We start from the raw sequence: 26,827 nt of genomic DNA on the forward strand, positions 1-26,827 counted from the left end.
GACCCTTCACTCTGCAAGGTTTGGACTGACCCCTGAAATAATTGTCACATGCACAAACACTGCATGGTGATCTTGTGTATGAGGTTTCATTGGAATTCCTTTAAATGTGCAGAAATAGTTTAAATTACGCCCAATTTTGTTTCAACCAACTGACAGACTGCATGGCTGACCTTAACATGACTCTTGTATATCCTCTTCAAACTTCATTTGCAGTGCTGTAACAACAGGAATTTTATATACATGCAAACTTTACATTCAAAGATCTGCAACATGTACATACAATAATGTCTAACTGCTAATGTAGTTGCTAAGACACACCAAACAAAATCAAGTTAAACTGAAAAAATGGCATTAACAGAATTATCAGCAAATATCACAGCCTGGCCATTCATTAACACAATTCATCTCAATCAATAATACAGTATATACTAGACAACGTTTGAAAATTCAAACATGAATAAATCTTAAGGCATGTTAGAAGAACTGTAACGTAATGTAACGTAATGTTTGTTTGTTTGATTTGGGTTTAACGCCGTTTTTCAACAGTATTTCAGTCATATAACGGCGGGCAGTAAACCTAACCAATGTTCCTGGATTCTGTACCAGTACAAACCTGTTCTCCGCAAGTAACTGCCAACTTCCCCACATGTATCAGAGGTGGAGGACTAATGATTTCAGACACAATGTCGTTTATCAAATAGTCACGGAGAACATACGTCCCGCCCGAGGTTCTAACAATAATTTGTTTCATTTCCAATTTAAACTTTTTCAGGGTACTTGAACCCATACCTAAATAAGTACACAAAGTAATGACCACAATTTGGCTTTCCCTTGTTCATAATATGATCAGTTTTGGTAGAAAGCCTACAAAAGATTATTTTGAGGTGTCCTTCTACAAAAGATCATTTTGAGGTGTAACTGTGAAAGAGGTCCAAGTGGATAAAAAGAAAGAAGCAGATGGACTTCTTTCGATTTACAACTTGATTTGTACAAAATTATTCTTATTTTTGTTATACATACTGAGGAAATGGACGCCACCCTCTGGTAGACACACTTTGCAAAACTCTGAATAATTTGACTTTGGTAGAGGGTTACCCAAAGAAATTTTTGTAAAATCAGTTCAATAGGAGATGCCAATATAAAACATAAAGCGGAACCATACTCATAAGTTTGAGGACAATCTAAGGAACATTCCTGCCAAGTTAAATCAAATCCTTCCAATGGTTTTAAAGAAGCTGACGTTTAAAAAAAAATGCAGAAAGATGGAAAAGTTTGACAGAGAAACAGACAAAGGTGCAGATGTACAATGTTAAATGACAACAACACACCTCAAGCACATAGTGCTCAAGTAGGCAAAAAGGAAATTTTCAATGCCCTTCAACATTATGCATATAATACAGCTGTATAGCTAATCTTTTGCAGTTCCTTCTAAAACGTAAGATTTGTCAAACTATGTGCTAATGTTGCTAAAATTTTGTGAATGGACAAATGTTTAGTGTAATTTCCAGGCAACATATGATGAAAACAAACAATACTGCGGACTGTAAAGTATTATAAAAAGTTTACACCATTTTCAACTTCTCTACATTACAGTATCTCATGCTTGCAAAAAAAAAAAGAGTTTGTAACTTAGACAAAATTAAGAGATAGCTGCCTAATTCAGCTTTTCACTTGATTAAATGTATTTACAACATCAAAAGATACCGTAGTCTGTAAAGAGAGCCAATTATCTTGAAACCAGCACAAACACACACAAATTTCACCAACATTCAAAGTATAAAATTTCAGATTTAAAACTTAAATATCAAATGCTTCTTTCAAAACCAAGCTTAAAATCGTGTTTGAAGATACCATCATCATCCTTTCCCTCTGTAATATTCCCATGTAATTACCTGATAATGAGAGCATTTTTAAAAAAAAGACCATTCGATCCAAAAACAGGTGAATTTTATTCACATTCGGTATTTTTCTTAACTAGAAAATAATATCCAAAGGGCAACAATTCAGAGCCCGTTATTTGTCATCACACTGCCCTAATTACTCAAACATTTTAACCAATTAAAAAAATGTTTCATACAAGTTAAAGTTAAAGAACCAACAATATGAGGCATGACCTCTGACCCCTTAATGTGACCTTGATCTTTGAGATAGGGAAATGTGTCCCCTGGCAATGCTCTGTTTTATTAAGGGGATAATTTCTGCCAAATTATAGAAGTTTGCACCATGCATGTCAAAGTTATGGCCCTGACAAGCTGACCTTGGAACCCTAATGGTGACCTTGACCTCTGAGATATAGGCCTGTGGTTATGTGTGACACTCTGTTTTATTGATGATAAACAGATGCCCAAAGACTACAGTTAATGTCTAAATTATGGCCTCAACAAGATCTGACATAAATTTTGACCTACTAAGTGTGACCTTGATCTCTGAGATGTCGGTCTGGGGTTCATGCAAATCATTCTATCTCATGGAAGCAAACATTCATGAAAAATAAATAATTGCTCCATGCATATCAAAATTATTGTTTGTACGAACTTGGATGGACCCAAGCACTAAGCACCATTGTGCACATACACTGAACAACTATGGCGAGCTCACTGCAAGCAAGCTAAAAAAATTACTATACAGGTGTAAAGTCCATCATAGTTCTTTTGCTATCAACATCAACTCACCCGACAGACAAAAAAACAACACTTAAAACACAAGAATCTTAACCAATCTCACAGTTTATATAAATAAGAGTAACTGAAAACTCCTGCAAGAGTTTCTCCAGCTTATAAATTTACATGCAGACCTCAGAAACTTCTTTTCTTTTGAGCACAGCACTTGCCTTTGGTTCTTTTTTAATTCACACCAAACTGTTCAGCTGACTGACAATTTAAGCAATTTAAAGGGGATGTGATGATCAAGTTGTGTTACACTCATTCAACACTGCCCAAAGGTGCAGTAGATCTGTGTTCACTTGTTCCCAGTCTTAAACACGGCAAAAAGCAAATTAGGAACCAATAATTTGTATGGATGTATTTCATTGACTGCCTGTTACACCCAGAACGCTCACCAAATTGTTTCAACAGTAACTATGGTCTTTGATATCAGACAATTAAAGGAAGATTAATAAGTCATTACACGCTAGACTATAAATCAAATTCAAATCCTGAAATTCAAATTTTATCACTTCAACTTTATTCATGCATCAATACATCAAAGGAAATAGTCTCTAATAAATTACCAAAACATCACAGTATTTAAAGACAATATTTATAAATAGAAATATGCTCCGTTGTCAATATTTCTCGAAATATTTTTGCAATTTTCACATTAAGTTGTCAAGATTTCTTTCCTAAGAGTTTCCTCAGAGAGTATTGTATCTATAACTGGAGTGTCTTCAGCTATAATATTTATGTTGCTATGGTCACCCACACTATCATCCTCATCATCCAGCTGACATAGGAGGTTGTCATTCTCATAGGTTGGAAAGTAGTATCTGAAAACAGAAAAAAAGTTCCTTTAACATGTTTGTCTTACTATATTATCAAACAACTGTTGATGAACACCAATATCTAAGAGTGCAGAACTCCATAAACACTATTTGCAGCCAGATACAGATTTATATACTGGTTTGAGACTGCTAAATTTGAACTCCATAACACATTTTATAGTCTGATCCAGATTGATATTGGTTCAAGACTGCTAAATTTAAACTGTTAAAACACCTTTTGCAGTAAGATACTGGTTAGAGACAGCTAAATTTTGACTGCTAAACACATTTTGCAGTCTGATGCAAATCAACACGTAGGCTCAAGATTACTAAAACTAGATGCCCACGTGCAACATGCTGAGCCTGCCAGCTGCCTAAAGGACTAACATTTATGATACTATCAAAAGAACTGATTGCGGCAAACATTTCTGCCACATTTTAAGCCAAAGGAAAAAAAGATTGCTCTATACTAATCAAAGTTATGGTCTGGACAAGCTCTAAAATGACCACTGACCCCTAACTGGTACCTTAACCTTTGAGATAGGAACCTAGGGTTTGCACATGACACTCTGTCTCATTAACTTAAACATTCAAGCAAAATATAAACAAGATTCCTCAATGCACGTCAAAATGATGGGCTGGACAAAATCTGACATGACTTTTGACCTCCAATTGTGACCTTGACCTTTAAGATAGGAACCTGGGGTTTGCGCATGACAGTCTGTCTCACTGAGGTTAACATTCATGCCAAATATAAACAAAATTGCTCAAAACAAGCCAAAGTTATGGTCCGGACAAACAAAGCCAGATTGACGGAGGCACACACGCACAGTGAAAAACACATGCACATACACCGAACAGCCATTTGGAGGACTATGTCTTTGCAAGTGGGCTCGATAAAAAGTACTGCGAATATAATGCAGACAGCCAGAAGGAAAATTTACTGTTTTTTAACTTCACTTCAATATCTTTACTCAACTATAATACTCCTGAAACATTAATAAAAGTAAGTACATAACAAGAGCTGTCCCTATTGGTGACAAATGCCCCATAAGCGTGCCCAAGAATGCCACAGTTGTCTGTGACCTTGACCTTAGAGTTAGGGGTCTGGATCTTGCACATGACACATTGTCTCATTATGGGGGACATTTATGCCAAGAAATTTGAAAATCTCTTCATCAATAGCAGAGTTATGGACCGGACATGGAACAGACCCTGTTAACCTTTACTTCTAAGTGTGACCTTGAGCTTGAAGCTAGGGGTCTGGGTCTTGCGCAGGACATGTCGTCTCTTTATGGTTAACATTATGTCAAGTTATTTCGAAATCCCTTTATGGATGGCAGAGTTACAGCCTGGACAAGAATATACACGGACGCACGGATGGACGGACAGTGTGATTTAAATATGCCCATCTTCGGGGGCATAAAAATTATATATATTAACTGTTCTCTAGTTTTCTTAAAAATTCAGCGTATGCAAATTTCAAGAAGGCTTTTGAAATCTGATCCATTAAATATGTATTTATATCTGCCTGCTGACGGAATATTGAGTAACGAATGTCCCAAATTATATAACTTTTGTTCATTTTTCATGCAGAACAGACAAAATCACCATCTTGTCATAATAAAACGTTTATTTTCAATTTCAAGGAACATTTTTATTGACGCCCTCTGACGATAATATAGTACAAATTTTACCCTGCAATCAACAATCGTGTTCGGACGATTATTTCATGCAATATTTCTTATTGCATAACTTAAATTTCATGCTACAATGCACAAATTACAGCCCTTTGGCAGAACATTGAATTTTCCGTCGCATTTATCTCGCTATCATTACAATAAAAAAAAATATCAAAGTTGAACGTGATGAAAAATTCACCCATAGTGTTTTGTACGACAAAGAACTTGGATCGGTAAATGAAATAATTTACTCCGTGTCATGGGGCTGTAGGAACGATCTAATGAGATAGAAATTCAATTTACCCGTTAAAAGTTTTGCATAACTGATCATTTTGAATTAGGAGAAATATATTGAAAAAGGACAATATTAGTGGAAAGTGGTAATTATAAATAGAGATAGCCTACAGCCTTTAATTTAGTATCATTAAAAAATTAAAAGAAAATCTACCAAAGCTAATTTAAGATTGTTACAACATGATGGCTCTATAACTTTACTAGTGACAATTATAATGTCACATTAAGTTTAAGGGTAAAAGTATCGAAGAAAAGCAGTTAAAATCATTATCATGAAATTAGATACATACTTCAAGGGTCATAATATTGGTTTAATTTGTTGTTGTTGAGGTTGTTGTTGTAAGAGTTTTAAGTTGCATCAACACAGTTCAGCTTAAATGGTGATAGCAGATGCAAGGTTTCAGGAATGGGGGTGCACCTTGGTAGAACCACCAACCTTCTCAAGCCAGTTGGATTATTACCTCACATGAAAACCTGATCAAAGTTTGAACCTACACTGTGAGGTGCTTGGTAAGCAATTCAATGTCAGCAACCTTAGAGGACCCCAATTTCAGTTTATATGACTTACAGTTGGAATACAATGTAAATGCTGGCATTGTTCATTAATACATTAGCACTATGAATAGAGGCAACAACATGTATTATCATAAATGTCACTAGAAGAACACAACAAAAGAAGTTGCCTTATGCAGCTCGTCAGTGTAGTTCAACTTCCAAAAATTTACTTTTTATTTCAATTACAACCTGCCATAAGCTGCCAGATCATGTCACTACCTTGCCTGGCTGCCTAGTACAGGTTTCACTGTAGTTATAAATTATACTTCTTTTACTGATAAAAGCTAAATGATTATAATCAGAAACACTCCAGTCCAGATGCTGAGAGTCTGTATTTTTTTTTATTTATTCAATAACATATTAAGTACCATTTTATGCAAATCTTACACTTTTATCCAAGTACCACACACGAGCAATATGTAAATACAATTTTAACAAAGCTATTATCAACATCAAAGAGAACTATTTATTTTATTTTGGCACGCCGTGTCTGTAATGTAATATGCACTTCACGTCTATCACAGACTGCCCATTCACTTGTCAAGTAGAAATCTTCATTTCGACATCGCCGATCGCGATCCAAGCCCTCAAAGCTGCAAGTCAAGTTTAGGAAACGTGATATCTCAGTGCGATTATACAATAGAAACTGACGAATGTCTTGACTCCGCAATAAAATTTCAGTTTTGAAAGAGAAATGTGAAAATTAATATCATAATTGGAGTGGCTGTTAGATATCTCTGTAATGTCATTTTGGTTTTTGAATTTTTATTTAAATAGAACAACTTGTTCAAGCATTCAGAATATAAATCTGTAAACTGCATGACAAAATGCAATTACGATGCAAACGCTGATAAATGGAACTTGATTTTACAAAAAATTATTCTTTACAAATCTGACAGACGTTCGCAATATTGATCAAATGTGATATATGTTTTCTTTTGAATCAAACTCTCTTTGCTTTCATCATTTTAACAAAAATATCTTTCCTATACGTTTTAATAATAAAAAAACTCATTAGTTTCTCCAAATATAGTTATAATTGATTTTTATTTGATAGAAACTGAGTGCCTATTAAAGTTAACATGACTTTGCAAAAAAAGCATGTCACTCATTTCATTGAAAAAAATATATCAGTCAGCCTACTGTTATGAAATTCTGGCTATTTCTATCTTTAAGTTTAGATATTTGAACTGCAATAAAAGGGAGGGGTAAAAATACATAGTTCTTAATATAAAAACTGTTAAATCACAACCGTTACATAGACGGTTTTCAATGCATTAATAGAAAATTTAACAAGGATAATGTGGTCTTTCAATCTTACTTTGATTTTTTTTTTGGATGGAGGTTAAGTCACAGTGACATAATTTCTAACCATATTGTGACATTTCAGTTTCTAATGTTGAAAGTAGACCGTAGTTGCCCCTCCATGCATTAATCTAAGCATGAGGCTAGGCAGATATAATCCATCCCCTCGAACATGCCAACTGGACAGGTTCCTAAAGAGATGAAGAGATGGACCTGCAGGCTGGTCTTGGTCTGCACTGGTCGTGAAGGTAAAATCACTTGCCACCAGCAGGCCAAAGAATAGAGATATAAGTCAATACAATGTGCAAACTACAGTCAATGTTTAATTTTAGACATCTGACCAGCACTCCTGCTCTGACAAGAGTTACTGAGTTCACACAGTCAAATACTACCCCTGAGAGAATTCAAACATTTTATACAGCCGATCCAGAGTTTGATCCCCCTGATCCACAGCTATACTTCTCAACCACTGAGTTTCCAGCCGATATTACATCTGACTTAAAATGCAGGAATCCAGAGTTTGACTCCCAAAAGATTACATTTTCTCTGTTATACAACCAATGTCAAAGGTTACCTGTCCCTCTCTGTTTCATGTGAGATAACTATTTTCAACAATTTTTGGAAACAAACAGGGAATAAGGACAAAATCTCCAATATTTACTGGTTGGAGATCTGAAATTTTACACATAAAATTTGTTTTGCAAAATTTACTTTAATCCTGCTAATAACCAATGTCAGCTATGCTATATCAGGACAATTATTAATAACAATGAGGAAATTAAATATGATAAACATCTTTACATCTCATAATTGTACAATTAACGTAATTTCTATTGAAAAGTTTTCACTTGACAATTACAAAACTCGAAATGCATTTATTTTGAACATCCGTTCAAAAGGTCACCAATTAACCTAATTTTCATTCACACAATATCTTTACATTCAGGAAATAGCAGGTTCCAATATATTTAGAGGATAATATACTATGTAAACAAAATTATGCTTTTCCACTAATTGAAATAACACAAAAGTTCTATACACTAAATCATAGATGCCAAAACTATATGCCAATATTCTATAATTGTTTACACAAAAGACAACACGTGTCAACTGGAGCATAATTACACTGACATGGACATAATGAGTGGCAGAAGCATGTACAACACAAGGCACAACAATAGGAAACTTCTATACATCATGTATAGTGTCAGGCTGCCTACATCTGCGGATGTAAATCAGCCTACGATTGCTATCTTTGCCCTAAAATTGCTACTATGAATAAAACCTAACCTATATAATAGTTCAGTGTATTTTTTCATTCATTTATATATTTATCCTTAATCACCTTTTTGAGGTCGCTGGAGTGGAATATCACCATTTAAATTATTTTTGATTTTTGTCGTGCCCTAGTATAGAAGATGCTGGTCAAATGACATTGTGTATATTGGTATTTTTGATATAATACACTATTGTAATAACAATCTGACATTGTTTTAAGTATAGAAGACATTGATCAAATTCACTGTCAGTGTCTGTAATTGGTGAAGAAATAAGAAATTCTGATGTTTCAGCAGAAAAAGCCGACATGTGATAAAAAGAATCTTACATTTGAGCCGTGCTATGAGAAAACCAACATAGTGGGTATGCGACCAGCATGGATCCAGACCAGCCTGCGCATCCATGCAGTCTGGTCAGGCTCCATGCTGTTCGCTTTTAAAGCCTATTGGAATTGGAGAAACTATTAGCGAACAGCATGGATCCTGACCAGACTGCGCGGATGCGCAGGCTGGTCTGGATCCATGCTGGTCGCACACCCATTATGTTGGTTTTCCCATGGCACAGCTCATTTGTATCTTTAAACATTGAATGTATTGAACTTGTTGAACACAAATAATAAAAAAAAAAATCTGGCAGAGCCTTACACTTTATTATTTCATTCAACTTGTTTACAAAATTCAATACAAAGACACTCACATTCTGTTTATTCATTAACACATCATTCACATATTTCTTCTTATTTCAATGCTGTATACCATTAAACCATTTAATTTCACTGGTATAATATTTCAGTTAAAACAGCTATTTCAGGAATTTATTTGCATTAATTTTTTCAGATTTTAACACAAAATACAAATCTATCAAAATCAATACTCAAGCAAAATTAATGGTTGATCAGTATTAGGCAGACACAATATTTCAGTGTCTATCACTTTCTTGAAATCCAAAACTATTTTAAAGGCATATCCTGTACTTTTTTTCTCTTAAATTATCATTCAAATGTTGATTCAATTCTGTTTTCTAATATCTTCCGTTCTATATAAGCTGTCATAGTAGACATTATAATCTCACTTGACTCGGCTAAGACACTGCTCAAAGAAACCTCCCACAGCACTAAATAAATTACATATACCCTGTCACCATTAAAATCTCATGACCAGTACAACTTACCTTTAATTTCATTCAAGTACTTTTGAAAGAAGAGGACCATGCTGACCTTGACTTTTTCACCTTAAACATATGTCATGACATACTTTATCATGTATGTGTGTGTGTTTGGGTTTATTGTCTTTTTCAACAATTTTTGAGTCATGTAAACGACAGTGTCTACTTGTAGCAGTGTGTGCAATGCCCAGCTATACAGAGCTGCTCACTGGAATATCATGCCGCAGACTCTTGACATCATACCCCAACCAGTCATATTATACTGACATTGGACTGATCAGTCCTAGTACTATCCTCTTAGTGCCGAGTGCCAAGCCAGGAAGCTGCTAGTACCATTTTCACGTCTTTGTTATGACACGGCCAAAGAGCAAACCCACAACCTCAACCACTCGAAGCTGCTGCTCTACTACTAGGCTACCGAGGCCGTTACACTGTATCATGAAAGGCACTAATTTTGTTTAGTATAAAACATTCATCCCTAAATATTACAGACCCTGGCAAGAAAGAGGCAGTCAAATGGAACAAACTTCAGAGGATACTTCTTACCAAGTTTGGCAAAGATTTATCTAGTGACTAACAAGAAGAAGTTTTTTAAAAGGCTTTTCTTCACAAGCTCTAACAGTCTATTAACTGGAGTCAAGCAGAACCTCTTGTAAACACATGAGAAAGCTCCACCCAAGGATGCTACAGACCAAATTTGGTGAAGATCCATTGAGGAGTTAATGAGAAGTTGTTTATTGTTTTTCTATTTTTAGCTCTGGTAGTCCTAAAAAGGGGCCAGTCAAGCAGAACTATTTGAACAACACTGAAAGAGGTCCATGAAAGGATGCTACAATGTTTGCTGAGTGTCCATGACATAGTTCATGATAACTAGTCTAGTTTAGCTCTGGTGGCCACTTAACAGAGTTAAGCGGATCCATTTAAACAAACATGAGTGGTGTTACAGGCAAAGTTTGGTGATGATCCATTAAGTAATTCTGGCAAAGTCTAAAAATGGTCACACAATCAATTTAAACAAACAGGACAGAAGTCCATACAAAGATGCTACAGGCCAAGTTTGGTGAAGATCCATGAGGTGGATCATGCGGGAATGACTTTGAATGTTTTTCTTTTTTATTTATTATGACAAGGTAATGTTTCTTTTTAATACTACACATACAGAAAAATTATTGTGTGCTAAAAAACCAACAAAAACATGTAAAACTTACTGGGGTTGATCCCAGACCAACATATCTGGGAGAACATTGGTATGGCTTGATTCATGCATGTGGTCAAAAAGAGCTGATTTTGTTTCAAACTTTTGATGACATCCTATACATATTCTCATATGAACCTGTAATAAAACATAATAGGTACAGCAAAATATGTAACTATGGCTACAATAAACATTCAATTTACATTACAATATTACTATTTAAACCTGAGTACTAAAACAGCTTACTTGGAATGAGAACAAATTTTACTTTTGTGACTTAAGTATATAATCAAGGGCCCGATGGCCAATAGGTTAACATCACTGACTCTTGATGCAAGTTTGAAACCCAAATAATGATCTTAATTTCCTTCATGTGAGGCAGTGTCTCATTTATGAGACTGAGCATTTCGAATACAGAACCTGTGGAAGATTATCATATCTCAAATCGCTTGCCCCACAACCATTTAATTTTGGATAAGGAATTCCCACCCTTTGTTTGAGATATGTCTAAAGACTTGTTGCTAAAGAGGTTTAGGAAAAAGCTCAACCTCCAGTGGGCTCATCCTAGCCAGAACTTGAGGGTTCCTTATCCGCAACTCGTGGCAGTAGTAGATTCACTTTATAAAGCTGGTTTTACCCAGTTACCCACCAATTGTGACATATCAGTACTATCCAGGTGTGCACCTGCGGTCTTCATCACTAGACCTAAACAGAGCCTGAGTGACTAAAACCCAACAAAACAAATACATCTTTCACCTTCTGTTTTCATATCTACTTTCATATGTATTGTAAGTAGAACTCAATTTTTTATTTAAGTATATCAATAAAAAATATCATGAACATTTTAGATGCCTTCAAGAGAGGTTAGCCAAAACAATTCTATAATCACCTGCCTACGTATATAGTTTATTAGCTTCACTTGCTGGTAGTAGTTTAAGTTTAACCGGAGTTTCAATTCCTGCAGATCGAAGTCATGAAGTTCCTGCATATGTAGGCGGAGCTTATCAGCATTGCTGGATGAAAATTCACAGTACAGACAGACAGCCTGACCACCTGCCTCCTCCTCCCACCCTGACCACTCACTGTAAAATACACAGTACATGATAAAAATAGAATCAAAGTCAGAGCTTTTACATGACAGTTATGTAGGCGGAGCTTATCAGCATTACTTGGTTAATATCAGTGTTACTTGATTAATATTCAAAGTACAGACATGCTTTCTCCTCACTCCCTGACCACACTCACTGAAACAAGAGGGCAATCATACGGCCCTATATCGCTCACCTGAGTACCATTGCTTTAACCAAAAACAAAAAGAAAAAATTTTTACAAGGTACAGATATGTCAAAATACACCTAAAAATTGGAGGTACCATCCATGTTTTACCACAGAAAAGTGGTCTCAGTCTTTTTCTTTACGGCCAATAATAATAAAGTTACTAAATAAGCTATATAAATAGTAACATAAAAAGGAAGTAATAAAAAAAAATATTGTAAGCGAACAAAAGAAGGCTCTGCCAAATAAAAACAAGAGCACTACAATGCAATGCAAATGCAGAGCAATATTCACATAAAACAAAGTCATATGACCTTTGACCCCTAAGTGTGACCTTGACATTGAATTTAGCCATCCGAAACATGCGCTCTGCACATCCTTTCAATGAGTGAACATTTGTGTCAGGTTTCTGTGAAATCCATCAAGGGGTTCAAGAGTTACAGAGTGGAAGGGAAGTTGCTAACCAACACACAGACAGACAGACGGACACCGAGGCGATAATATAATACGTCCCTGCGGGCATAACAAAAAGAATCAAGATCTAATGGTGATACAAGTTGTGTGCAAGTTTGGTTAAAATCAAATCATAAATGAAGCTGCTATTGTGCAGACAAGGTCAAAATAGCCAATTTTGGCCCTTTCAGGGGCCATAACTCTGGAACCCATTATGGGATCTGGCCGGTTCAAGAATGGAACCAAGATCTTTTGGTGATACAAGTTGTGTGTAAGTTTGATTAAATTCAAATAATAAATGAAGCTGCTATTGTGCAGACAAGGTCAAAATAGCTAATTCTGGCCCTATCAGGGGCCATAACTCTGGAACCCATTATGGGATCTGGCCGGTTCAAAAAAAGGAACCAAGATCTTATGGTGACACAAGTTTTGTGCAAGTTTGGTTAAAATCAAATCATAAATGAAGCTGCTATTGTGCAGACAAGGTCAAAATAGCTAATTTTGACCCCTTCAGGGGCCATAACTCTGGAATCTTGCCAGTTCCAGAAAGGAACCAAGATCTTATGGTGATACAAGTTGTGTGCAAGTTTGGTAAAAATCAAATCATAAATAAAGGTGCTATTGTGCAGACAAGGTCAAAACAGCTAATTTTGGGCCTTTCAGGGGCCATAACTCTGGAACCCATATTGGAATCTGGCCAATTCCAGAAAGAAACCAAGATCTTATGGTGATACAAGTTGTGTGCAAGTTTGGTAAAAATCAAATCATAAATGAAGCTGCTATTGTGCAGACAAGCTCAAAACAGCTAATTTGGGCCCTTTCAGGGGCCATAACTCTGGAACCCATAATGGGATCTGGCCAGTTCAATAAAGGAACCGAGATCTTATGGTGATACAAGTTGTGTGCAAGTTTGGTTAAAATAAAATCATAAATGAAACCACTATCGTGCAGACAAGAAATTGTTGACGGACGGACGGATGGACTGACGACGGACAAAGGGTGATCACAAACAAGAATATGTTAAACTAGATATGTGTTCTTAGAACACAGGTGCCCCCACTTCCTGTCACTGTACATGACTCGAGGTGAAATATTTTTTAAGGTACGTGCAACAAAAATTCAAACGGACATATGGAAGGACAGACAAACAGACAGGCGAACACAGCTGCCCCGCTTCCCAATATTTTTTTGGGGGTATAAAAACTGAATTAAAATCATACTTTTTACATGATAATTATGTAGGTGAGCTTATCAGTACATACAGAAAACCTGACCACTTGCTTCCTGTTCCCACCCGAACCTTCTCACTGTAACATACAAGAGCAGATGTTACAATTTACTTATTTATTTGGGTTTTACAGCGCACCAACTCAGTATAGGTTAAATGGCGCCAAACAGGACTACAAATTTTGGTTCCACATCTCATTTACATCGAAATAAAAACATGAGGTATGGAATCAAAATGATGTTACAATTTATTTCTGTTATTTCTGTTGCTAGAAGTAAGAAATAACTATGTAAGCACAGCTTATCAGAGGATACTATATGTTAAAATACTTAAAACCAACAATACTTTAAGTATACCGGTATTTGGAAGTAAGAGGCCCAAATGGGCCTAAGTTGCTCACCTAAAGAGGACCTTAACTATCTGACCCTTAAAGGGTCAAACACCCTAAAATTGAACAAATTTATGAGAGGACCTTATATTGCTGCTACAGACCTGGTTTGATGAAGATCCATTGAGTGGTTCTTGAGAAGCAGTCATTAAAAGGTAGTTCTACTTTTAGCCTTAGAACCCATCAAAGGGGCCAACTGCCCCCATTTGAACAAGGCAGTCTGAAAGACACCTATATCCCCCGTCATTGTTATGGATAGTGAAAGGGTTTATGGTATAGGGTGGAACCATTAACCAATCCACTTGTGACCTTGACATTAATTTTGAATTCTGCACATTGTCTCCATAAGGGAAATATTACAGCCAATTAATATTACAAGAAGGTCATGATGACCCTGGATCGCTCACCTGAGTAATATGAGCCACATGTTTTAAATGACAAACTGATGCTAAAATATAAAGAAAGTAGGTCAATAGGTCACATTCATGGTCACTGAATGTCAGTTTTAAGATCTGTATGCTTAACTGTACATGTCATTCAAATTTCAATGTTGTATCTTAAACAACAAGAAAGTAGGTCAGCAGGCCAAGGTCACAGTCAGATGACCCCTCATCACTTGGGGTCATCAGGTAATTATAATTAAACAGTCTAGGAATTATGATCTAATAATTTTTAAGTACTTTTTCCTATATAACTCATATAACAAGTGACCCCCAGGGCGGGGCCTCTTTTCACCCTAGGGGTATAATTTGAACACTCTTGTAAGAGATCCACTAATCAATGCTACACACCAAATATCAAAGGCCAAGGCCTTGAACTTCAGGACAAAAAGATTTTTTAATTAAAAATAAAAACTTGAGACCCTCAGGCAGGGCCTCTTTTCACTCCAGGGTATAATTTGAACAGTTTTGGTAGAGGACCACAAGGCAATGCAACATACCAAATATTAAAAGCCTAAGCCTTGCAGTTTCAGACAAGAAGATTTTTTTAAAAATTTCCTATAGAAGTCTATGTTAAACTTGAGATCCCCCACCGGGGCAGGGCCTCTTTTCATTCCAGGGTAATGATTTGAACAATTTTGGTAGAGGACCATAAGGCAATGCTGCATACCAAATATCAAAGGCCTAGGTCTTGTAGTTTTAGATAAGAAGATTTTTAAAGTTTTTTCATATATGTTTATGTTAACCTTGGGACCCCTGGGGCGGGGCCTCTTTTCACCCTAGGGGCATTATTTGAATAATTTTCATAGAGGACCATTAGATGTTGTCACATGCCAAATATCAAGGCTCTAGGCCCTGCAGTTTTGGACAATTTTACAAGTTTTTCCTTTCGGTTGCCATGGCAAACAGAGTTCTGCATGGAATTCAATTCTTTGAACAATTTTGAAAGTGGACCACCCAAGGATCATTCCTGTGAAGTTTGGTGTAATTCTGCCCAGTGGTTTTCAAGAAGAATTTTTTTTAGAAATTGTTGACGGACTGACGACGCACGGCGGACATTGAACGGTCACAAAAGCTCACCATAAAATGGAAGGCTCAAACCTTTGACCTTGAGATGTGACTGATCTTGAGTGAACATGGCTGACTCAGGAGTTCTGCATATTGTCTTGATGAGGTTATCATTTGACTCAAGATTCATGATTATCCTTCAAGGGGTTTAGGAGATACAGAGCAGACACAAAATTGAAGGCTCAAACCTTTGACCTCGAGTTGTGACCTTGACCTTGAACTGACATGGCTGACCCATGGGTTCTGCACAGCGTCTTGATGAGGTGATCATTTGACTCAAGTTTTATGAAAATCCTTTGAGGGGTTTAGGAGATACAGAGATACGAAATGTTACGGAAGGACGGACAGAGACTATTCCTATAACCCCCCACCACGAGTGGTGGGGGATTAACAAATTTGAGAAAGGACCTTACAATGATCTTACATACCAAGTCTGATGAAAATCCATCTAGCTATTCATTAGAAGAAGTTATTTAAATGTATTTCTAGTTTTAGCTCTAGCAGCCCCTAAAATGGGCCAAGTGTCCCCAATTGAAAAATTTGGTAAAGGGCCTTATAATAATGCTACAAATCAAGTTTGATGTTGATCCATCATGAGGTACATGAGAAGAAGTCTTTTGAAGGCATTTCTATTTTTAGTTCTTGTGGCCCTAAAAGGGACCGACTGCCCCCATTTGTATAAATTTGGGAGAGGACCTTTAATAATGATGCTTCAGACCAAGTTTGATGAAGATCCATCAAGCGGTTCATGAGTAGGAGTTTTTAAAAGGTATTTCTATTTTTTGTTCTAATAGCCCATAAAAGGGGCCAAGTGCCATCATTTGAACAAATTGAGAGAGGACCTTATAATGATGCTACAGACCAAGTTTGATGAAGATCCTTCTAGTGGTTCATGAGAAGAAGTTTTTTAAAGGTATTTCCAATTTTGGCGCAGATGCGCAGCCTGGTCTGGATCCATGCTGGTTGCAAATGCACTATGTTGGTTTTCTCATGGTGCGGCTCATTAATACTTTTCAAAAATGGTTTTGTACTTGACAAAATGATGAAAAATTTGGCAAAACAAGACTCCTAAATGCTTAAATAACAAGTCTTTTCAAATTTGACACAAAATTGAGGAAAAAGTTAAGGAAAAATATACTGCCAGCACTAAAACAGGTGTAAAACTGTCTCATACAAAAATGTATAAATGGTATCTGTATATCTATGGAAAATTAAGTCAAATGCCATAAGTCTCATCTGTGTGATAAGATAAACATGCATACTAAAAAAAAAAGAAAATATATTACAATTCTATCTGGCATATAAAAATGTCAGCAGGGCATTGCTGAGCATTCTGGCATGAATTGACATCTGTCTTCTGTGAATAAAACTGTGCACCATGGAAAACCCATGCAAATTAGGAACTTTTTTTGAACAGGCTAACAATTGTGCTTTTATTTATAAGTTGAAAATGTCTGCCATTATTCGAAGATATCTATCAGTTTTATATGTGATAAACATGTATTTTGAACATTTTAACACAAGTTTTGCTAAATTTTAATTTTATCTTCCTACGAATCTTGCCATTTCATAATCTTAGATGCATAATATTCGCCGTGCCATGAGAAAACCAACATAGTGGCTTTGCGACCAGCATGGATCCAGACCAGCCTGCGCATCCGCGCAGTCTGGTCAGGATCCATGCTGTTCGCTTTTAAAGCCTATTGGAATGGAGAAACTGTTAGCGAACAGCATGGATCCTGACCAGACTGCGCGGATGCGCAGGCTGGTCTGGATCCATGCTGGTCGCAAAGCCACTATGTTGATTTTCCCATGGCACGGTTCATTTAATCACAAAATCACAAGATAATCTTGAATAGATAAGAAATAAAAGTTTTCTCATGTAAATTTGTAAATAAACCAAGTGATAAAAGTTTTAACTGCGATTCTTATGAATGGTTCAAAAGATAACCATTTTCTCAAAGATTTTTATGAATGGTTTTACAGATAACAATTTTCACTTACTACCAGCCACTTTTTGCATGACATATCACATTAAGATACTATTACAACCTTATTAATATTCAATTGGGCAAATCAGGTATTCACAAAACACCACTTACTATCATTTTCAGTCTGAAGAAGTGTATGTCACAATTTACAAAAAAATAAATAAATAAATACAGTGGAACTCGATATCTGGAACCTACTTATCCCTAAATTTCGGCTATCTCAAAGATATTTTAAAGTCCCGACCCGAAAACACTTTCACAAAATGTCATTTTAAGTCAAAATTTGGTTATCTTGAAGTAAAAAGCTTGATCCCTTGGAGTTGGCGACACAGAGTTTTAACTGTGAAATCATAATGTTTGTGGGGGACTAAGTTTGCATGTATTTTTGTGTTTCCATCAACCCATGAAATTATATCCTAATGAACACACAATATTCTCATAAATTTTATCTTCAAAAAACTGAAATCTACAAATTCATATCTTTAACAAGAGCATTGCCATGTGTGTGCTGATGCTCATCTGATTTTTTTGTCTTTGTATAAGAGAAATATTGTTCTACTCATGACTTTCTAAGTCCAAAATGGACCATAATTCTTGCAAAAAGCAGGATGGAGTTATGGTACTTGCTGTGCAGAGTCAGCTTTTAATGGTGGATAACTGCTCTAAGTTTTAAAGCAATAGCTTTGACCATTAACGAGAAAAGTTGACCTAAACACAAAACTTAACCAAGAAATCTGATATTTTCTAAGTCCAAAAGGGCCCATAATTCTTGCAAAAAGCAGGATGGAATTAAGTTTCTAGCTGTACAGAGTCAGCTTTTGATGGCAAACAAGTGTTGCAAGTTTTAAAGCAATAGCTTTGATAGTTTAGGAGAAAAGCTGACCTAAACATAAAACTTAACCAAGAAATCTGATTTTCTAAGTCCGAAAGGGGCCATAATTCTTGCAAAAAGCAGGATGGAGTTATATTTTTTGCTGTACAGAGTCAGTTATTGATAGTGAACAAGTGTTGCAAGTTTCAAAGCAATAACCTTGATAGTTCAGGAGAAAAGTTGACCTAAACATAAAACTTAACCAAGAAATCTAATATTTTTCTAAGTCCAAAAAGGGCCATAATTCTTGCAAAAACAGCAGGATGGAGTTATGTTTCTTGCTGTACAGATTCAACTTTTGATGTTGAACAAGAGTTGCAAGTTTCAAAGCAATAGCTTTGATAGTTTAGGAGAAAAGCTGACCGAAACATAAAACTTAACCAGGCAACACCGACGTCGATCAGGTGATGACAATAACTTATAATTTTTTCCCAAAAAAATCAGATGAGCTAAAAACTAGCCATTTTGGTTAAAACCCAAAATTTTATACACATAAAACATTCATTCAGTTATAACATATAAAACAAGAGGGTCATGATAACCTTGGATCAATAACCTAAGTAATATGAGCTACATGTTTCAAATGTCAAACTGATGCAAAAATATTAAGGAAGTAGGTCAGCTATGGCCACATTCATGGTCAGTTTTAAGATCGGTGTGCTAAACTGTATATGACATCCAAATTTCAAGGCTGTATATTAAACAAGAGGGCCCTGAAGGCCCTGAATCGTTCACCTGACCTATTGACCTAAAGATCATCAAGATTAACATTCTGACCATGTTTCATTCAGATATGGTCATAAATGTGGTCTCTAAAGTGTTAACTAGCTTTTCCTTTGATTTGACCCAGTGACCTAGTTTTTTATCCCACATAACCCAGATTTGAACTTGACCTAAAGATCATCAAGATTAACATTCTGACAAAATTTCATGAAGATACAGTCTTAAATGTGGCCTCTAGAGTGTTAACTAGCCTTTCCTTTGATTTGACCTAGTGACCTAGTTTTTAACCCCAACTGACCCAGATTTGAACCTGACCTAAAGATCATCAAGATTAACATTCTGACCAAGTTTCATTAAGATATGGTCATAAATGTGGCTTCTACAGTGTTAACTAGCTTTTCCTTTGATTTGACCTGGTGACCTAGATTTTGACCCTACATGACCCAGATTCAAACTGGCCCTTAAGATCATGAAGATCAAAGTTCTGACCAAGTGTCATGAAGATACAGTCATAAATGTGGCCTCTACAGTGTTAACAAGCTTTTCCTTTGATTTGACCTGGTGACCTAGTTTTTGACCCCAGATGACCCAATATCGAACTCGTCCAAGATTTTATTGAGAGTAACATTCTGACCAAGTTTCATTAAGATTGGGCCAAAATTGTGACCTCTAGAGTGTTAACAGTCCAATTGTTGACGACAGATGGACGGACGACGACGGACACAGGGCGATCACAAAAGCTCATCTTTAAGCACTTTGTGCTCAGGTGAGCTAAAAACAAAAAAGTAGGTCAGTAGGCCAAGGTCACAGTCCAGTGACCCCTAATTACTTGGAGTTATCAGGTAGTTATGATTAAACAGTCAAGGAAATATGATCAGATACTTTTTGAAGTATTTTTTCCTATATAACTAACAAGTGGCCTCTTTTCACCCCCGAGGCATAATTTGAACAGTCATGTTAGAGAACCACTAGGCAATGCTACATACCAAATATCAAAGGGCTAGACCTTGAACTTTCAGACACAAAGATTTTTATACAGTCTAACCTGTACTAACGGTCACCTCCGATCAGCGGTCACCTCCGTTCAGCGGTCATTTTATGACGCCCCCGACCAATTTTCCTCTATTTTATCACTTTATTCAGCGGCCACCTGCTGTCCGCCTCCAGCGGCCACTGAAATTGCCTCCCCACCGCCGTATTTGACCCCTTTCAGCAGCCATTTTTCTTCCAAAACCAATTATTTGTAGGCGATAATCGCCGAAGATACCTGATTTTTAAGAAGCACGTGATTGCTAAGTTTCGCATGACTTCAACACAAGAACAACAAAATGACATGAGCTTCTCAATTAAAACTGATAACCAAAGGTGTAATCCCTTTTTTGTTATGATCAAATGGCCGGTAATTATCGGCAATTAGCGTGTCACCCCGTGTCAATTTTGTTGTTCACAGTTTGATATCGGTTAAAGATAATATTCGATAACTAGTTAGTTGCATAATATTTGTGATTTTTTTTATACTTCTGTCATCAAAATACTATTAGATTTATACGAAATTAATTGTGTTTGAAAAAAATATAAACCACTCGCTCTTTTATGGAACGTAACAGCAATCTTAGATTTTAGCGTAGACAATAAGCGCGGAGAGTAGCTTCCCTTACCAAAATGGCGAAAATTGTAAACAAACTTGTTTTGAAGTTGGAAAATTGTCTGTAACAATTTTTGTTGTAAAAAAAACATGCCGCAGTTTTAGATTGCTAAGAAGACCATTCGTATTGCGAAGGCAAATGCACGTTATTGTATCCTGGTAAAATAATAATAGAAAACCGAAAAAGAAATGGGCCTAAAGGCTAAACTGGTCAGAAGTCTGAAAAATACATATACTGGCTGCACCTCCAATCAGCGGTCACCTGGCTTAAGCGGCCAAATTGTCTGCTTCCCTGACTGGCTGCTTAAGACAGGTTAGACTGTAGTATTTTCCTATAAGTCTATGTAAAACTTGGGACCCCCTAGGGCAGGGCCTCTCTTCACCCCAGGAGCATAATTTGAACAATTTTGGTAGAGGACAACTAGGCAATGCAACATACCAAATGTCAAAAGCCTAGACCTTGCAGTTTCAGACAAGAAGATTTTTAACGTTTTTTCCTATATAAATCTATGTAAAACTTGGGACCCCCAGGGGAGGATCCTTTTTTCACCCCAGGAGCATAATTTAAACAATCTTCATAAAGGACCATTAGATGATGTCAAATGCCAAATATCGAGGCGCTATGCCTTGCGGTTTTGAACAAGAAGATTTTTTTTAAGTTTTACTTTTAGGTTGCCATGGCAACCAGAGTTCAGTGTGGAATTCAATTCCTGAACAATTTTGAAAGGGGACCACCCAAGGATCATTCCCGTGAACTTCAGTGTAAATCGGCCAAGTAGTTTTGAAAATGAAGATTTTTTTAGGAAATGTTGATGGACGCACGACGGACGATGGACATCGTGTGGTCACAAAAGCTCACCATGAGCCTTTGGCTCAGGTGAGCAAATAAAAGTGCATTAAAATTCAACCTTTGATAATACTTTTGACAAAAACTTGCTACATCAAATGCTTACCAATGATGTAAACGGGGTCCTATCGTTTACTCTAAAATAATCTCAAATAAGGTATCACTTGACTCTTCATTTAGAGAATCTAAGATACTTCTTGGAAAACAAGAGCAGTCACAGGAGACAGTGTGCTCAATTACTTCGATGCTGGATAGTGAAACAGTGAGCAAGATAAATGTACAATGTGTCGTGTCATGTTGCTAATAATGTGAAACAACTATTCTAAGTTCCACTCAAATTTATATCAGTAATAACTGAAATAGTACAAAGTGTATTGTAAACATTATTCCGATATTCTAAGTAAAAAGAGGGCACAATATCCAGACCTTGCCTTGTGTCATATGATGATGTGTGTGATGATGTGGAAAAACCATTTTTAAGTTCTAATCAAATCCATTTAGTAACAGTAGACATATGGTGAAAAAGCATAAAGCTAAAATTGAAGGGGATATAATTCATGCAATATTTGTTTCAGCGCTATTGGCCTTGTGTCTTATGATGAGGATGATGATGTGGAAAAACTATTTTAATCAAATTCATAAAGTTATTACAAAGATATAGTGAAAGTGAAGCAAATCTGTCAAGTAATAACAGAATTTGAAAGTGCTTTAAACTTTAACCAAGGTGTGGACGTGGAATGGATGATGACGCGGACACAAACCATGGGTCCAGTAGGAAAGCGCTCCATATACTTCATTTAGTCGAGCTAAAAATATTATTAGATACACATGCTTCAATTGAGGGATGGTCATACAGGTTGTGTTATGGTTGAAGTCTAAGAATAAAGAACAAGATATAAGGCATATATAAAGGGAAGTAACTTATTTTTCAGACAAATAGACAGTGTAGGATCTCTTTTCTTTCACCGTTAATGTCAAAGATATAATATAAAGGGAAGTAACTTACTCTTCAGATTCAGTTTCATCATTATCAGCTTCAATTATGTCCCTTTCTTTCTGAATCTTCTCCCAATTTTTACCAAGTTCCTAATAAAGTTTATTCAAAATTGATTACATATACCAAGTTGGATGAGAATTAGCACATCAAACAACCAACATTTTTTTCTGACAAATTCACTACTTTAGAACAAGTATATCTGCAGTACTGTTGACAGATATCTTACTTCCTATGTACAACAGATGAAATTACTGAAAGAAATACTCAAGAAAATATGAATATGTGAATATGGCAAATAAAAGTCATGACCTTGCACAAAAGAGCATTTACTCTAGGAAAGTCTTTGAATAGAATAGGGCTATTATAATAGTAGCTCGATCTGGGATGCTGTATTCGGCTCGAGTGGATATTTGCCAGATCGGATTTCAGGAGGCGCCCAAGCGCTGAGTGTGATCCATCCTTGCAAAATCCAAGAGAGCCAAATACAAAATCCCAGATCTAGCTACTGTTATAATGACCCTTTCATTATACATCTACCTTTTTGTTTGTTCTTTTGTTATTGAATGAAATCTTCAATGTTTATCGATATTAAAATGGAATTAATTGAAGATTTTATGTGCGCTCTTTATAGAACTGTGTCAGGTCATGCATATTAATGAAAATAGTGTGGCAGCATACAATACAGAAGGTACAATAAAGAATTTAAAAGGTACAATAAGGTTTCTTTTCTGCCTTTTCATATTTCCCCACACAACCTGTTTTTGACCACAACCTATTTTCAACTGCCTAGGACTTTGTATGATAAAAATCTTTACAAGCCAAATTTATCAGTAATGTTGTGATTGTTTCACTGTTTACAGCAGAGACAGAAAATGTTCGGAACCTATTCTCCTTCAGTTCTGGTACTTGGAAGTTTATATAAATTCCATTTATGTAGCAGTACCATGTTTTCATGAGGTTTTTCTTATTACTAAAAAACCTGTATGTTTCCTTGTCTACTGCCTATTCTTACTTAAACCAATATCAGTATTTATATATTTTTTGCACTAAATGTACATTGCTTAACACATGTTTACTGCCAGAATTGTGAAGCTTACTATTATTAATGCAATCATGGGGAAAAAATGTGTATTGAATGCCATTTTTTTCTTGTTTCATTCAAAATGTCCAGTGCATAAGAATATGCATGGTATCTTTAAAGTTAATATACTTAGTTAAAGAATTGGGGAAAACACAACAGACTGTTTCCTGAATGGTAAGTTTCCCCTACAGATAGTTTGTGCTCTACAGATAGTTTGTGCTACTAAGTCTATTTTTTTTGCCTTTGCAACCAAAGTTCTCTGAAGTAATTGAGCACATGTTGTGGTTCTTTAGATAATGCACTAACTTTTGTCTGCCATTTACTTCACCCTACCCCCTGTAATCTAGGTGCCAATTTAGACAAGTGTACATACAGTATATTGATCTGCCATGTTGGATTTGATGTTTGTTGCCAGACTTGATTAGTGAGTGTTCTATGTTTGCCATGTTGTAATGAAACTAGGGTAAAAGTTTAGTGCTGTTTCTTTTTGCTGGAAGGAAAATACCACCTGTGGTCGGATTTAGGTTGTAAATTTTCAGCATGACTTCCTACTAATGGCTTTCAAAATTATCATGCCAGGGATTGATCAGTAAGAAACTTTAAACTTAAATGGTATGCTTTTATAGCACTTGTGCTGATAGAAAGTTTGAGACAATAAACCAAAGATTTGGATTTGCATTTGTACAAAACTGGACAGAAAACTTGTTAAGCTGTCGAAAACTGGTTGTGTCGGGATTTAATTGTGAAGTACAAGCCGACTTTTTACAGAATTTATATAGGTATATAATAAATGTGCAGATATTTATTATAGGACATTTAAACATTGCTTACTCGAGCAACGACGGCTTCAGAACCCTGGCTCATCCGACCATTTTTCTTATAATTTTCACAATGTTTGGATCACTCAGAACTGGCAATAGTTTACACATTTTGCTCACCCACTTCAGACCTCTAGTGACCACTGTACTTTATAGTTAACTATAATTCTTGTCAAAAAAAAGTGAAGGCAAAATTTAAACAGATTTAAATCGTTATTCACATGGGTCTGAATTCAGTATAAACTTACCAAATAATTGATAATGTAGTATTTATCATATATGCGATTTTTACTGTTGATTTTTCTGTGTTGTTTTTTCCGCATGTGTTCTTTTAGCACTACTTTATCCCTAAATGTTTTCTCACAGTATAAACACTGTAAACTGAAAGTAAAACACAGATTATATTCTATCTAATTTTGAAATTTAATAATATATAACATAGGTATCAATTTAGGTAACATTTCATTTGTTTTTAAGGTTAAAATGGGAAAAAAATGTGTATTGAATGTCAGAAGGAGAAAATAACCATTTCTGAAACACTCTAAGGGATTTTTTCTACTTTCTGAATGTGAAAGTTGTAAATCAACAATTTTTTCTTGTTTCATTCAAACAGCCCGGTGCATAAGAATATGCATGGTATCTTTAAAGTTAATATACTTAGTTCAAGAATTGGGGAAAACACAACAACAGACTGTTTCTTGAATGGTAAGTTTCCCCTACAGATAGTTTGCGCTCTACAGATAGTTTGTGCTACTAATTCTATTACCTCTAAGACAACCATAACCTTTTAACATTTAGCCTGCTATTGGCAAGTGGTTTTACCTTTGTGACCAGAGCAAACTAAGATCAGCCTACACATCCATGCAGATTCATCACAGTCTGCACTGTTCACTATTCTATCAGTCAATTTTCAGTGAACATCCCTTTGAATAATAAATGGTACTGCCAAAGTTGAATGTTGGACCAGTTCATTTTAAAAATTAAGCAGGGTAAAGGTTAATAAAAGGATATGCATACTGGTCTACTAAACTGTATCATTATCACATGTTCAAATAGTTGTCATACCTGTTCAGCTTTTCTTCCAATATATCTAGGAACTCATTTGTAAATACTGAAATTATAAAACATTTATATAAGGACAAAGGCTGTTTATTAAACACATTACTGTTATATCTTTTAAAAGTAGCTGGTTATGAATTTAGTTTTTACTCTCAAGGTGACTGTAATCTTGACATTGTAAACTCGAAAATCACAAGGTCATCTGACCACAAACCACCCAATGAAGTTTCAAAGGGTTTAGGCCCAATAATTTTAGAGTAATTGATTTGAATCTGTGTTCAGCCTCATGCAAGATAATTGTGACCTTGACCTTTGACAACAAAAATAAACACAATAGGAGTCATCTTAAGACCACAGGCAATTGGTAGCTACTGTGAAATCATCAATATTCGTGGGGACTAATTTTCGTGGATTTTGTGGTTGGGTCAATGCACGAAATTTAATCCCAACGAACAAGTAAAATTTTCATTCATTTTATGTTCAAAGGTTGAAATCCACGAATTCATATCCCCACGAAATTGCCGTTTTGACCAAAACCTCGAAATTTCATGCCCACGAAAAATTAAATGATTTTACGGTATGGGCCCAAGACTTCTCCATTTATTTATTGGAGGCCATTTTTATCACCCGTTCACTGTGACCTTGACCTTCATCTTAAAGATCCCTAAAAAGTAATCATCTGATGAAGTCTGATAGCTAAACCCCGTAGAATACTTTACCGGTAATAGCCAAGTCTATTGCATTTAGTTTGTTCATGATAGGTTCAGAAATGTCAAACTATTCTCATGCCCCCCTAGCGCTGACTGGAGGGGAACTGATATCAAAGGACAGAATTTATCCCCAAAGGCTCAGATCAATATCATCACTGATTCGAAGTATTGGGATAATTTTTACAACCACCACATTGCACTTAAATACTAGCATTCTGAAGGTTAATCAAATCTCAATCTAACTAAAGTACTCAATCTTCCTAAATATGTAGTATTAATAGA

General features: G+C 35.9%; 1 protein-coding gene across 1 annotated transcript in view; it reads right to left on the reverse strand.

Annotated features, from left to right (window-relative positions):
* Positions 1 to 3,160: 3,160 nt before the first annotated feature.
* LOC123528936 (zinc finger protein 277-like) overlaps positions 3,161 to 26,827 on the reverse strand; it is a 43,873-nt gene continuing 20,206 nt past the window's right edge. Inside the window, exons 7-12 of the mRNA XM_045309017.2 lie at positions 25,842 to 25,887; positions 25,025 to 25,157; positions 22,887 to 22,966; positions 11,841 to 12,033; positions 10,965 to 11,089; positions 3,161 to 3,484 (exon numbers count right to left, since the gene is read on the reverse strand). Coding sequence (XP_045164952.2) covers positions 3,319 to 3,484; positions 10,965 to 11,089; positions 11,841 to 12,033; positions 22,887 to 22,966; positions 25,025 to 25,157; positions 25,842 to 25,887 — 743 coding nt within the window. The 3' untranslated portion in view covers positions 3,161 to 3,318. The remainder of the gene's footprint in view (positions 3,485 to 10,964; positions 11,090 to 11,840; positions 12,034 to 22,886; positions 22,967 to 25,024; positions 25,158 to 25,841; positions 25,888 to 26,827) is intronic.

This window comes from Mercenaria mercenaria, chromosome 13 (genome assembly GCF_021730395.1).
Source record: "Mercenaria mercenaria strain notata chromosome 13, MADL_Memer_1, whole genome shotgun sequence".
Lineage (NCBI taxonomy): Eukaryota > Metazoa > Mollusca > Bivalvia > Venerida > Veneridae > Mercenaria > Mercenaria mercenaria.